General features: G+C 47.6%; 1 protein-coding gene across 4 annotated transcripts in view; it reads left to right on the top strand.

Annotated features, from left to right (window-relative positions):
* The first annotated feature begins 388 nt into the window (after window positions 1–388).
* Window positions 389–15,449, top strand: part of GALNT18 (polypeptide N-acetylgalactosaminyltransferase 18) — a 354,140-nt gene continuing 339,079 nt past the window's right edge. For all 4 annotated transcript variants that reach the window (XR_007144870.1, XR_007144869.1, XM_047823538.1 and 1 more), the window contains exon 1: window positions 389–1,068. Coding sequence is in view for 2 of the 4 variants with exons in the window: in XM_047823538.1 (XP_047679494.1) it covers window positions 834–1,068 (235 nt within the window). In the remaining 2 variants the exon portion in view is untranslated. The remainder of the gene's footprint in view (window positions 1,069–15,449) is intronic.

The raw sequence follows: 15,449 nt of genomic DNA, 5'->3' as shown, positions 1-15,449 counted from the left end.
GCTGAGCCGCGCGACCCTGCAAAGACCAGAGGTCCCGGCGCAAGAGCAAGAATTCCCCTAGCATTCCCCTAGAGGTGGAATCTGCCGACCTAGGGGCTGAGGCTGGCGGCACGCCTCTCCGGGAGCCTCGAGGCTGGGGCAGCCCGCGCGGGCGCTGGTGGAAGCTCAGGCGCGTCCCTGGAGGGCGGGAGCCAGGGGCGGCCAGCAGGTGGGGCCCGGGGGCCGGACTCCGCCCCGCGCGCCCTCCCTGTTGGTCCGCGGCAGCGCAGCACCGGCCCCTCTCCCGAGCCGGAGCGCGATTGGTGGCGGCGCTTGTCGCTCGGAGGGGGCCGGGCCGCTCTGCTCCGCTGCTTTCCCCGCCGCCGCTGCTGCCGCCGCCGCCGCCGCCGCCGCCGCCGTCGCCGCCGTCGCCGCCGTCGCCGTCCTTCCAGCAGCGCGGGCCGGTCGGACCGCCCAGGCACCCCGCGCTGGCGATGGGAAACGGCGCGGCCGTGGACCCAGGTTGTGGCAAAGTTTCCCCGACGCGCGTATCCGGGCGCGCGGCTGCCGGCCACCCGTGACCGCTTCCAGAAGGGCTAGGAGATTTTTAATTTGGAAAAAATCCACCTCGTTTCCTTTGTCAAGCTCTCTCTCCGGGTGGCCAGCGGCGGGAGCTCCAAACTTGGGCACGGCGGCTCCACCGCAAGCAGCTCCGGCTGTTGGAGGACCTTGGGACTCAGGTGCTCGGGCGCCCAGCGGCCCGGGGCGGGCGAGGGGGTGTGCGCGCGCGGGGGAGTGCCGGCGCGCGGCGAGGAGGGTCCCCCGGGAGCTCTATATGGAGGAAGGAGCCCAGAATGGTGTGCACCAGGAAGACCAAAACTTTGGTGTCCACTTGCGTGATCCTGAGCGGCATGACCAACATCATATGTCTGCTCTACGTGGGCTGGGTCACCAACTACATTGCCAGCGTGTATGTGCGGGGGCAGGAGCCGGCGCCTGACAAGAAGCTGGAGGAAGACAAAGGGGACACCCTGAAGATTATTGAACGGCTAGACCACCTGGAGAATGTCATCAAGCAGCATATCCAAGGTACGGGCGCCCCGGGAAACTTGGGCCGCTCACCAGGCCCCGGAGTGCCCAGCGAGGCGCCGGGTGCGCTGGGGCGGGTGCGCATGTAGCCGGCAGCTGCGGGGTCTGAGGCCGCAGAAGCTTGGGGGGCTGGGTGTGCGCTCTTGCCTGCGTGGGGGACCCTCGCTGTCTGCGGCCGTGCGCGCTTCTCTAGGGCACACGTGTGTGCGCGGGGCTCCACGCGCGGGTGTGTGCAGCTCACTGGCGGTGTGGGGGCGCGCTGCGCACGTGTCCAAATGTGCCCGAGACTCCGGGCTGGTTGCTCGCCGGCTCTCGGGATCGCATACAGGTCCGGCTCAGAGTGTGTACGTGCATGTTTGTGTGTGTATAAGAGAGAGCGGGCGCGGGCAGTCGAGCTCATTTGGTCCCTTGTAAGGGCCCACGGCGAGATGCTCGCGCGGCCCCAGCCTTTGGCATTTAGAACCCACAGGCTGCGGGACAAGCCTGGACTAGGAAGATTGCGTAGACCCAGCCCCAGCCCTGCTGTGCGCCGTCCGTAGGCGCACAGGTCCGTTGGACCTGTAGGGGAAATATGTGGCTGGGGTGCCGCTTAAACCTATAGCGGTGCCCACCCCCACCACAACCAGCGGGTCCAGGACCCTCTCCAGGAGCAGGTGTCGACTCGTGGAAGAAGCACGGGAGCCTGGAGCTCTGTCCACTGCGGTGGCGCCTCCGCCCAGGACCGAGAGAATCCCCCCTGGGCTGCACCTTCCCCGCGGGGCCGGGCGAAAGCCGTTGCCTCCGGTAGCTCCACTCCCAGGCCCAGGGCATTCCCAGGCCCAGGGAGAGGTTGGGGCGGAGCAGACAGACTCTCGCGGAGTGGTTCTTGAGTCTAAGGCTGCACGAGGTGGTTGCCCTCCATCTAGGCCAGGGCTGGGGTCAAGGGGAGGATGGCGTAAGGGAGCCCTCCCGATGCAACCCTGTCCGATGTACTGTCAGAGGCAGGGGATGGAGAGCTCCCGGCTCCGCGGGGCACTGGTACTGGGTGTGCACACACGCGCGCGTCTCACCCGTTCACACTTCTCTTTTCGTCACCTCCCCACTTCCCCTGCTTTCTACCAGCGTGTGAGCTTCTGAAGGGCAGGGAACCTTGTTCACCTATAAACCTGGCAGGCCAGGCAGACTCTGGGTCCACTACCTAGCAGATCTTGGCAAATATCTAGCTGATGGAAGGCTTTCTCTCCCAGGAGCACTTTCTTTTGTTTACACGTGGGCGTCTGCACCTGCTGCCCCTGCCAGGGTAGAGATAGGCACTGCGTCCACATTTCCCACGGTAACCCCACATGTCCAGAATAGTTCCTTCCCAGGGGAGGTCCAGGTGAGTGCAGGAGAGGTGTACATATCCCTTGTGCTTTCTAACTAATGACTTCAAAACAAGCTCATGGCTTAGGGACACTTCCCTCGAAAGGAGACTGTTGACAGCTTCTCCTTCATACCTACCTCTGCCTCTCAAACTGGAACTGGGCTTAGCAGACCGATTTATCTATCTGATGGCCCCTGTTGCTGCTGTTTCTTACCTTTTCCATCCTGTAGGTTTGGACTGAAAATTAATCAGCAATAGAAGTACAGTGCTTGCCCCAGGGTGTTTCAGACTGTTCCCAGGGAGACACAAGGCCATACCTTACTTTGACGTTTCCAGTTTGCCCACAGGTTTTGAGAGATTTTCATTCACAGATTCCGCGTGAGTGTGTGTATATATATTCCTGAAAAATGATTCTCTTGTGCTTTCCAGTCTGCTCAGGGAGGAGGTGAGCAAGGTACTGCTTTGGGAAGCAGTGAGGAGACATTGTTAACCCATGAGCTCATCACAGAGTAGCCCCTATCATATTGAATGTGGACCATGTCACATGATTTATAAGGCTCTACATGAAAGTGAGTGCAGTTTTAAAGCTGAAAGGAGCCTTTGTGATTTTGTTCCCAGGAAACCTTATAACTACACATTGTTCGGAACTTTTAAATATATACCTGAAAAAATTGGGAGAGATGGGAAGCAAAGAGAGAACAGGATTCTTAAAACATACGTTGGTCTGGTTCTCTTGGGTATGTGCCCTGACTGTATATTAGGACTCCTGTGGATATTCAGAAATGACCAGATTCTCAGGACAGAAAGGCGGAAGCCACAGGCTCTAGAGGGTGGGGAAGTGTCGGTGACTTGGGGAAGGCTAGATGGGAGACAGAGAGTGGAGGTGACTTGGTTGGCTGCGCCGTGATAGGGTAGTGTGACCAGTGACAGCCCTCCCAGTGGCCCCAGAGCCATCCAGAGCTAGGATTCAGGGGATTAAATGAATTTAGAGATCTATGTTTAAGAGGCCTGCAAAGTTTGGGACTGGCCAAGTGCAACTCTTTGGAGGCAGAGGGTAGGGAAGGACATTCAGACCCTGGTACTCAGTGATATAGACCGTTCATGTGTATTCCATGGTTAAGTTTCCTCCAGTTAGTACAGCCTTTTGAGCAATCCAGCTTACTTGTGCTGAGCTGAGGGAGAGGAGAATAAGGGGTAATGATAATGGCTGAAAATTGTATAGCGCCCATTATGTGCCAGGCACTATTCCAAGGGCTTTATGTATATTGACTAATTTAATCATCACAACCCTGTAAAATAGGTAGTATTAACTCCATTTTACAGACAGAGATAAAGACTTGCCTGGGTCACATTACTGATACATGGGAGTTCAGGGATTTGAACCCAGCCCATCTGGCTTCAGGGTCTGTGTTCTTCACCACATACTGTACTGTCTCCTTAGAGGGCCAGCAGCTCACAGGGGAAACAGATCCCCTGGAGTTACTTGATGATGGAAGAGGGTGTCAGAGTTAGAGACTTCAGAAGATGCCCAAGGAATGATGAAGTCAGAAACTGCCCACGTTGAGACTCTTCCATAGGTAAACTCAGAAAGCTCTGGGTTTTGTTTTATTTTATGTTGAGAGGCAGAGGTTACGTTCACTTAAAAAGTGTTGGTGGAATACCCAGGACAGTTCCTGGCACATCCTGTAGAACGTAGGTGTTGGATAGATGAAGGGATGAATGAATGAGTGTATAATGTGGATACCCAGTGCACCGGTTAGTCATTTATGAAAACGTTTCCATTCTCAAACGAATGTTTTGCTTTGGAGCCTTGCTCAGGCTTCTTTTTGCTTTGGAAGGAAAGTTGTCCCGGAAACTGCAAATGTCACAAAATGTTCTGCAGAATGTGTCATAGGCCTTGCAATTAGAAGAGGCTTTGGAGCATCACCCTAGAGGTCTGTTCTAGTCATGACTGAAAAGTTTATTTTCCTCTTGGGGGTTGCAGTGATATTTCATTTTAATTTGTTTTCTGATTGAATGATTTAATTAGATGGTGTTTGGGAATCTCTTGGGAATGTAAATTGCAGTTTTGAAAAAAAAATTTTTTTTTCAAATAGTTGGTAAGCGAGAGGGTGGATAGCTCCAGATTTCAAAAATAGCATCCTGTTGGGCTGGAGATAAGTGTTCGTACAGGTTCACTCTTTGGAGGAGAAAGATGGGATTGCTGGACGTGGTGAGGTGGATGAAGCAGAGGGTGTGTTGAAGGCAGCTTGTGTTTTGGAGAGCTTGGAACCTACTCAGTATTGGTTTCTGTCTTATTTTGGAAGTCCCGTAGAAACTGAAACAGCTTTCTCCTTATCTTTTTCCTTCCTTCCTTCCTTCCTTCCTTCCTTCCTTCCTTCTTTTTTTAATGTTTATTTACTTTTGAGAGAGAGACAGAGTGTGAGTGGGGGAAGGGCAGAGAGAGAGGGACACAGAATCTGAAGCAGGCTCCAGGCTCTGTGCTGTCAGCTCAGAGCCTGACGTGGGTCTCGAACTCATGAACTGTGAGTTCATGACCTGAGTCGACGTCAGATGCTTAATCGACTGAGCCACCCAGGCGCCCCTCCTTTTCTTGATTAGTATCTTTTTGAATCTGTAAAAGAATGTGCCAATGTTAAAGAAAATAATAAAAAATGTATAAAATTGCCTTTAATTCATTTTACTTTAACACATCTATTTTGCATTTGAGCCTTCCCTTCTAACTTTTTCCATCTGCCTCCGTATTTAAAAAAAAAGGTGTAGTCATGGTTTGCATGTGATTTCATATTTCACCTTTTTTCAGCTTGTTTTTTGTTAGAAGTATTTTTTCATGTTTGCTACATAGTATATTGATTCAGTCTTTATTTGTTGGAGATCTAATATGTGCCAGGTAGCACAGTGGAGAGGTGACATTGGATATGACAGTAAATCAAGACACTCCCGGACCCTGCCACTGTGGACTTGTTTTTAAAGAACAATAGATTCCCTCTTATTCAATACAGTTGGGCTTTAAGGTAGTTAATTGAAAAACTGAGTAAAGAAGAGAATAAAACAAAATAGTGCATATCTGCATTAAGTATTTTATTTTCATTTTATTTTGAATATTTTGTACATTCATTTGCCAGCCTTTTGATGTTAAGGCCAAGGCTCGTCATTGGGCGGGGCGGCGGGGGCCTTTCTGATCTTCTTCCTTGCATAAGCCACTTACATAATGTGCTGTTTTACAAAGACTGATCTCTACTTCTGTTTCCTTTAAAATTCATTGAGAACTTGAAGATGCTTATGAAGCAGCCTCTGTGTAGTAGCCTGAATTTCTACGACTTTTGCCTCATGCTTCGCAGTGATTTTGCTCACATGCAACTTGAGTGCTATTTTAGTGACTAGCTTTATAAAGTCTTTGCAAAGCAGTTAAATTAATTTTCTTAGAAACAACAGCTCTCATCTTTTTAGCAGTCATATTCCATTGGTTTCCAGAATATGTAATTAAATTAAATTATTCTGTTACAATGACAAGTACCAAAGGTAAAAACACATTTGGGAACAAACCCAGAGGACTGTTGGTAGCCAAACAACTCAGCCCTGAGCTGGAGATGTGAGTGGGGGCGGGAGAGAAAAGCTGACACAGAAGGACAAAGGCATCCTGGGGCTGGTTTCCCAGGGGGATTGAAAGTATGCTTCATTAGGAGAGGTGACAAAGCGGAGGGTTCTTAAAGAGAACTTGTACTGTATTTTTAATGACTGCGTAATATTCCATCATCGGTGTAACCATTATTGATTTAACCACTTCCCCATTACAGAACATTGGCTTTTCCACTACAATCAATGCAGAAATGAACATATCCACCTCATTTTTCTTCTTTTCAACTATCTTTAAGGATCTATTTCCAGATGTGGGATTACTACGGACTCCAAGAGTAGGAATAGTTTAATGAACGATTGTTGTTAAAATCTTGCTACACAGCCACTTGCAATGTATTCTTGTACCAGTTTCATGGAACCTGGCCAGCATTGGTGGTATCATTTAACTTTTTCTGGGCAAAGGTAATCACTGTTAAGTGTTCTTTTGATGTGTACTCCTTTGATTACTGTAGAACTTAATAACTGCCCCCCCGCCTCCCCCTGTTACTTTCACCTTGTATTAGTGTCTTTTGCCAGTTTTTCTCTTGGGATGTCAGGTTTTGTGATTTGTATATTATATATATGTATGGTATATTTACATAGATCACTAGTTATACACACACACACACACACACACACACACACACACATACGGCCTGTATTCTATATTATGTACATATTTTTTGCTTTACATAGATGACTTAGGGCAGTAGTTTTCATACTGTGGCCCCAAGCAGCCCCAGGCTTCTGGAAGGTTGGATCTGGGACCTGACAAATAAAAGGGTCAACTGAAGTCTCCTGGACCCCTCCTGCACCCACATGCTCTCCTCCTCGCAGCCAGTGTATCTCCTCCTTCACATGCCTTATATTTGGTGTTCTATAGAATGTTTTATTTTTTAAAAGGCTGTGCTTTTTTTTATAAAGAAAAGGTTGAAAATCACTGTTTTGGGAGAAAAAGGCCTGACTATTACATTTTTGTGAGGGATGATGGTAGCATAAAGAATTCAAGAGAGTAAACACATCTGAAAGGAAATTGAATTCCTGGGTAGTGTTTTTATAATATCTATTTACCCTTCTGAATACCATGATTAATAATGTATTACATTATATGACTAATTTCTAAATCCATTATCTTACTTCAGTGAGTCAAGATCATCCCAACAATGGGAGAAATGGATTATTAACTGCTTTTTGTTTCCTAAAAGTTTGTTAGGCATATTATATGCATATTAATGTATATTAGGTCACTAAAAACAGGTTGCTTGCTCTGATTACAAACCATTTGTGGTCCCTAAAAGTCAGAAAATGTCCTAGGTCTGGATGTGGGGAGATTTTTTTTTTGTCCCTTGTAGCTTTTGGATGTCACCTAGAATTGGCTGGTGTCCTTCTCATCTGATCCCTGACTTGGCATGGTTGTGAAGAAGAGGATATGATGTTTTCTGAGTGCTTGTGGAGTTTAGTTGAGGAAAGGGTGTCATTTAAATAGTAAAGCTATTTTTCCTTCGGAATGAACTATGGCGTGTGAAATTATATTAGTAACAGTGATTGATATTTTGAGAGTGCAAGAGCAGGATTTAGAAGTTGGGCCCAATTACCTTTATTAATAGCCCCAGACCGCATCTTCATGGAGTCGGGAAACCTTGCCAAAGAATACAACTTTTTTCCCATGGCCAAAGAATTCTCATTTTTATCCACAAGTGTGTAGGCTGTAAAATAAATGAATATCACATTCTTTCCCACTCACTCGACATAAATTGTTATTTGCCCTTGATAAGTAGGTTGATGTAGAATCTCAAGGAGAATTCAGAATGAAATGTGGGAGAACCACAGTCTGGTTTCCTGGTCTGTGAGGGCCTTGAAGGTCAGCTGCAGTCACTTGGGCTATGCCGGTCTGTGTTTTTCCAAAGGTATTTATAGGATTCAGAGCCACATACAAGGTTACTGGACCATCTTCGTTACCATCCTGTAGAATTTCTGACTTCACTTCACTTGGGAAGCCAAATGCCTTGGGGCCATTGCCTTTTGGAGGCTTGAGGGTCTCTTTAGGATTGTTGCCCTTTTTCATTACTTGGGTCCTGTCCAGGAGTCTAGGAGAGATGGCTGCCCTGTGGAGAAGCATATAGGAAGGCAGTCTAGTAGGAGGTGATGCTGCGCAGAAGGTTCTTTGTGGGAAGCACCAGGATGAATGAGTGATGAATGTGGCCAGAAGGCAGTAAGATGGGATTTGGGAAGAAAGAGGATCACACATAAAGATGGAGGGGCAGAAGCCCATAAATGTGAGACGGGCAACCGCAATAGAGTGCAAGGGGTGGAGGGGGCTAGGTCTGCTGGTTCATGATCCAGACGAAATGAGTGTTGCCCTCACTTTTCATGCTGGCCTTGAATGTCTCTCCGGCGCTGGGGGTCCTTGAGTTGGGTAGAGATTTGATTATTCCATGGTGCCTACAATTACCAGCTTATCAAATCTCAGTCTGCCTTTGGGGGTGGAGCAGCTCCGTTCCACAATGCAGTGTGTGAGTATGGAAGCGCTGAATGTTTTCCTTCTCCTCACACGCATGCCTTCACATGCAGGGCACACGCCCCAGGGTGGGGCCAGGATGGAGCATGTCCCTACACAGTGCACACATTCTCACTCTGTCCTTTTTCCTCCCACTCAAGAAGCGGATTAGTATGCAAGAGAGTGTGATAACCTTGAAATCCCTTCAACTTACTAGTTAAACTTAATCATTCGTATGTTTTGGTATTTTAGTTATTGTTAACGACCAATCACTGTACAACTGTTCCAATCTAAAATTTGTTGTGGTAGTAATCGGGAACAACTGCTGTCCTGGAGTCCTATTTGTGGGGCTGTGTACTTTTTATGGACCCAGCTGAGTGCAGCCAACTGGAACTTTAAGCAAGAGGATTCCTGATTATATGAACACTAACGCTTGGGTAGTTTTGCTGGCTACACGATTATGTCTTCTTCTTTTCTTTTAAAAAATTTTTTTGTAATGTTTGTGTATTTTTGAGAGAGAGACGGAATGCGAGTCAGGGAGGGAGGGAGGGAGGGAGAGAGAGAGAGAGAGAGAGAGAGAGACAGAATATGAAGGAGGCTCCAGGCTCTGAGCTCTCAGCACAGAGCACGTGGGGCTCAAACTCACAAACTGTGAGATCATGACCTGACCCGAAGGCAGGTGCTTAACCGACTGAGCCACCCAGGGGCTCCTTCCCCCCCCCCCCCCACCTCCTGCCGACTACAGGATTATAGACTAAAATATATTGCTAGGACAAATCGTTCTAGTGGGTATGGGGTTCTGATGTAGCTGTTTCACTGCCCATCATTCACCATCAGTTTTGTGAAGGCTTGCTTTTCAGAGATGAAACTGCCCTTAATGAAGCTTTGTGAAAGTCCTAAGTGTGCAGTCCCAATGAGACTGTGACAGGCTCTCCGTATGAGGCCACTGGTGAAATGGTGTTAGAGCCAGCAGATGGTTCTCTGGGCTACGTTTTGTTACTGCTTCTCTTCAGGAGTTCACAAAGTACTGTGTTTGGGAAGATCCAGAAGAGTGGTATCTGTACCCCTCTCCTTGGGACAGATGAGAACAATGAAAAATGATGTCTGAAGAGGAGGCTTAGGGCCACCTCTTTAGAATAGCCATTGTCCAGAGTTTAAGACAGAGGTGCAGCCCTGTTTAAGATTGCTGAGTATTGCATTTTAAGCCCTGGTGACTTGTTTGCTTTGCCCATCCATCTCTGTGTCCTGGGATGGACCTTTTTTTTTTTTTTTTTAATTTTTTTTAACGTATTTTTTTAATTTATTTTTGAGACAGGGAGAGACAGAGCATGAACAGGGAAGGGTCAGAGAGAGGGAGATACAGAATCTGAAACAGGCTCCAGGCTCTGAGCTGTCAGCACAGAGCCGGACGTGGGGCTCGAACTCACGGACCGCGAGATCATGACCTGAGCTGAAGCCGGACGCTTAACTGACGGAGCCACCCCGGCGCCCCTGGGATGGACCTTTAAAGGCCATTGAGATCCCAGATAAATGGGAAGGTAATTCAGGGACCTGGGCAGGACAGGATTTGAATCCTGGACCCATAAGTGTCAGGTTAATAGCCTCTGGGACTTTAGGAGAACAGTACCAAAATTGCTTGAGCCAATGAATATAAGAGTAAGAAAGCTAAGAGGGGATTTGAAGCTTCAGAAGTGACAAATGAGAATCCTAGCCAAACCCTTGGCTTATTTTAAGAGCAACAGGCATATCAAGTATTGAAGATTGATTATATCAGGAGGCATGGAGAAAGAGAACTCCTGTGTGGCAAGGACTGGACTAGATGCTGTCCATGCGAGGTTGCTTTTTACCTTTGCAACATGGATGGAGAGTTTTAGAGGTGAGGACAGTTAGACATAGACACTTAGAGAGTTTGCCCAAGGCCACACACTGGTACGTGGTGGAGACAAGAAGGGAACTTTCTAACATATATGCTCCCTACACAAGAAAAAGAAGAAGGTGAAAATCACAGAGAGAGGACCAGGAGATCATTCTGTTGGAGACTGTGTTCAAGTGTAAGCTCAGAGGCCTCAGGGCAAGTGGGGGACTGGTGGGGGTGGGGTGCCAGGCAGGTGGCTTGGTCTGTCCTTAGGTAGGTGAGGAGCCTCAAGGTTGGGTGCCAGAGGTGGAGGCCTCGCTCTGGAAGGGTGAGCAAGGTGCTGCTCCAGAAGCTGTGGAGAGCCCTCTCTCTTGGATCATTGTGGATCTACTAGGAACATCATAAGCCCCCAGGAACTTGTCCTGCAGGACAAGCAGAAGGTGCCCCCGGCAAGCTAGAGCTCATTCCAATTCCACGTGGGACTAGAGAGCGCTCACTGTGTGCCAGGCGCTATGCTGAGTGCTTTCCTGTCCATTGACAGAGTCGTGTGTCTTCTGGGGTGATCAACTTGTCCCGTTTGCCCAGGACTTTCCCTGGGCATTGTTTTGTTTTTTAATTAATTTATTTATTTTGAGAGCGAGAGAGCATGAGTGCGTGTGAGTGGGGGAGGGGCAGGGAGAGAGAGAGAGAGAGAGAGAGAGAGAGAGATAAAGAGAATCCCAAGCAGGCTCCTCTCTCAGTGTAGAGCCTGAATGCAGGGCTCGAACTCACAAACAGTGAGATCATGACCTGAGCTCGCATCAAGAGTCAAACGCTTAATAGACTGAGCCACCCAGGTGCCCCAGGACTTTTCCTATTTTAAAACTGTAGTTCCTGGCTCCAAGGAAGCCCCTTGAACCCGGGCAAACCTGGATGGTTGGTCATCCTTATCTTCTCACACTGTTAAATTCTGTTTAATGGCAGCTCCTAGCATCAGGGCAAAAATAGCCCTTGTGATTGCACCCTATCTGTGTCTTCTGGTCTCTGCTCTTGAACGTTGACTTTGTCCAAGAGTAGTAAAGAGGACAGTGAGGGTCCCAGCAGCCCCTGCCCCATTCTCTCTGCCCACACAGGCTGCCTCCTCTCTCCTTTGTTATTCCTCCCGCCTTGGCACTCTGTTTTTTAGCTGTCTGAGCCTCTTAGGATTTGGAAAGGAAAAAACAATTGCTGTAAAGGAAAGCTCTAATAAAGTGGTTTGGGCACAAAACATCAGCAGCTGTTTATTTGCCCAAAACAGTAGGAGTCTGTATTAATAACCTTGTGAGTTATATGCTGGGAAGTTAAAAGTAAGCAAAAATCTTACTTGAGACCCGCAAATGTGCCTTTATTCCTTTATTGAACTAATCTCTCTTCCTGTTTATGCTGGTGACATTTTCTATTATCCATGTGGAAGATCCTTCTTGATATTCTGCTCCAGATTTATTTAGCTCTGCCTTGGTTAGGGTCCCAGAGCTGAGGGGTTTTCTGGTTTCTTTTTATTGCAGTTATGATGCTTGGTGTTTATGTGGTTCCCACCTCAAAGGATCTTGACCAACGGGACAGGCGTTGTCTAATTAATCATCATAATATTTCCCTGATGGGACAGAAGGAGCCACAGAGGAAAGGGGGGGGGGTTGGTGATATATGTGTGGGAGAGGCTTTAGACCTGCCTCTCAGTTCAAGGGCTTGGAACAGTGAGTCTTTTAACATTTTGGTTTCTTCCACATCTAAATCTCAGCTTAATAATAAACTGATCCTCTGATTTGCTTTATTTTCTAAAAGACTGTTTGGAGGAAAGTATACGTTGTAGGGATTATGATGTAGACCCTCCAAGTCTATAATTGGGCTAGGCTTTTTTAAAAAAAATTTTAATGTTTATTTATCTTAGAGAGAGAGAGAGAGAGAGAGAGAGAGAAACCAAAGCAGGCTCCAGGCTCTGAGCTGTCAGCACAGAGCCCAATGTGGGGCTCGAACCCACAAACTGTGAGATCATGACCTGAGCTGAAGTCAGATGCTTAACCGACTGAGCCACCCAGGTGCCTGGGCCAGGTTTTTAAAAAAATATTTTACTAGAATCTGGAGATTTATATTCGAGGGGAAATGTAATGGGAAGTGGATACAAGAGACTTTTATCAAAGATTCAGAAGTTGGAAAAAGAAACCAGTGAGGAAGTGTTGTAGAAATAGGCCTGAAGTTGTCTGGAGAAGAGATGGGAGGAAGAAGAGAATTAATGTTTGTTGAGCATCTCTTGCGTGCTAAATGCTTTGCATGTGTTACATTACTTTAACCTTGTAAGGAACCTTGTGGGATGCTGTTAGTGCCATTTTACAGATGAGGAAATCCAGGCTCAGCAACTGTAGTTAACTTTTCCAAGATTATGTGCTTACTAAGAGGTAAAACCCCATTACTTTGCTAAGCCCCTTAGTAATAGGTCAGGGATCCTCTTGTTTTTCTGCTGTAGCGATGCTGATCAAGAGAAAAAAAGCTTATCCCTTACTTTCAGCAGAAAGGTTGCAGATGAGAGTGGAAGAAAGATTCATGACAGAAGCAAGGCCTTGAGATGGGTTACCAAGTGGCTGTTTTGCTGGTATCCTTCCCTGGAGACACAAGAGGATGCCTGTGCCAGGAGCTGGCCGGGACTGAACACTAAGGAAAGCTGAAAGAGGCTCCAGGGCATGGCCCTTTGAAGCCAACAGTATCATTTTTTTTCAGGAGAGGACTTAGTGTGAGCAAGCCCATCTCCACCACTCACTCAGACCTAAGGTTTTTGGGGGTCCTCCAGGCTCAGGGCATGGGATCGGGTGGGGGACCATGGAGGGGACTGGTGCACACAAAAGAAACAGCAGACATGTCCGAGTTTGCCAGGAACTTCCCATTCAATTGAGGAAATGGAATATTCAGGTAAAGTGGATATAACGGTGGGCCCCTAGCTCTGTGGGCAGATATAGGAGGTGGACTCCAAGGCTGGCATTAGTTTGGATCCTGGAAGGGTGCCAGCAGTTGGGGGTGGGGCATGAGATGGTTGGGAGAAACTGCAGACCTGGTTCCAAGTTCCTATTCTTCCCCACTATGATTGGGAATTTGACAGTGACCTGATACGTACTCCTGCTTTCTGTTGGTCACATGCTCAGATCCTTCCCTTCCATCATCCAACCAGCATTTATTGAGTGCCTAGCAAGTGCTGAGGGTACATCAGTGGAACAAAGACAAAAATATAAAGGAGTTGTAATTAAATGAGATGATCAGGAGCTGTCCTGTCAGCAAGGATGTGAAGAAAGTTAGGTGTGAACTCTGGGGGAAGAGATTTCGAGGTGGAGGGAACAGTGTAAAGGCCCTGGGGTAGGAATGTGCATGGTGTCTTTGAGGAACCGTGGGTTAGCTAGTGTGGCCAGAGCAGAGTGATTATGGAAGAAAGGGGTGGGGGATGAGGCCAGAGGAGTGCTGGTTGGAGAGCAGATTGTGCAGGCCTTGTAGGCCACTGTGGGAGAAACGGGGAACTATGGGCAGGGGTTAGCAGAGAAGCCCAGCTTTTAAAGGCATCAATCCAGGCTGTTCTGTGGCTACTCCCTGAGCACTCTGCAAGGGCTTGACTCTGTGCCAGGCATGTCAGGAGATGAAAAAATATATATGACGTGGTTCTTTCCTTTAAGAAGCTCATAATCAGGCCTAGAAGACAATACAAGAAACCGTTGAAGATCTTTTGCAAGCTAACTAGTGTAATGAGGGTTAAAATTGAATTCTAGAAGAGTGCATCATCAGAACGGACTTCCTGGAGGAACTGGGGCTTATGACACATCTCGGAAGAATGAGGAGGATTAAGAGGAGTGGAGCAGGGAAGATCTGGAGAGGGTAAGCTCAGATCTTAACCAGCAGTTACCTGCGCCTCTCATTTAATGTGGGGAAAAGCATGCAGGCAGTCAGTGGCTGGAATCGGTGCTGCTGTTTTCAGGGTGGGTGACCTTGGGCAAGTCTCTTCGCTGTCCTGTGCCTCAGTTTCCCCAGCTGTAGAAAGGAGGGCGGTTGCTCCCTAAACACTGTGGGATCGTTGTGCTGATGAAATGAGATGCCATGCGGGAAAGCACCCCCACCCTGCCTGTCATGGAGCAGGCATAGGGGCAGGAAGCACATTCTTTTCTTCAGGCTTCCTTCTTTCCCTCTTTCCTTCATTTCCACTATCTTTCCTTCTTGGAGCTCACATAGAAAACACGATCAGGAATGTATTTTCTGGTTGTAATGCCTAGAATAGCAGATTTGAAGCCCATTTCAGTGCCATTAGACATGATGTGTATGCTAAGACTTCCCCAGTTACATCTAGCCTGAGAAGGTCAGAAGTGAGATGAGAGGGGAGCCCGAACTAATGCTAATACTCAAGTGTCTCCGTCTGACTTGCCTACTTCTCTGAAATTCTAAGCCTGCCAGCCTGGGGACCTGCTCCTGTTTGTAGAGAAATATTTGTTTTGTAAAACCCACTTGGCATTGCAGTGGGCAGCAGACCATGTCAGGAATGTGCTATGTTTGTAGGAAGCTTGGCTGGTGGGAGAATTATGCAAGGTGCCCAGTTACCTGGTCAGGGTCTCATTTCCCCAGTGATGGATGGGAAGGACTCTCCCCGATGACGGAAGGAGAGTCTCCTTAAGGAGAGACTTGGGTTTTTGTGTGTGTGTGTTTTGACCTGCTGACAGAATTGCAGTCACATCAGCCTATCTTCCCGCCAGGGTGAATTTGATTTAATTCCAAGCAACGTGACTTATAATTTTGATTGCAGGCAGGAAGGTGTGATTTAAGACAATTGTCAGGGAGACTCAATTTAATCTTTTCTTTCTACCCCCTCTGCAAAATGTGTATTTTGTTGTGTGATATAATTTTAATATACATTCTTTACAACTCAGGATAGATGTAGTTTCACATCAGGAAGCTCCACTCTACATTTTTTTTTTCTTTTAGTACTTAACTATTTAAAGTGCTTGTGAAAAAGATTCTAGTGACAGCAGAAAACTGAGGGATGGTTTTGCTTTCTTACTAGAGAGAATTGTAATAAATAACTATGAAAC

The sequence above is a fragment of the Prionailurus viverrinus genome, chromosome D1 (assembly GCF_022837055.1).
Source record: "Prionailurus viverrinus isolate Anna chromosome D1, UM_Priviv_1.0, whole genome shotgun sequence".
NCBI lineage: Eukaryota > Metazoa > Chordata > Mammalia > Carnivora > Felidae > Prionailurus > Prionailurus viverrinus.
The sequence above is the reverse complement of the archived record's forward strand: the minus strand, read 5'-3'. Positions and strand labels throughout refer to the sequence as shown.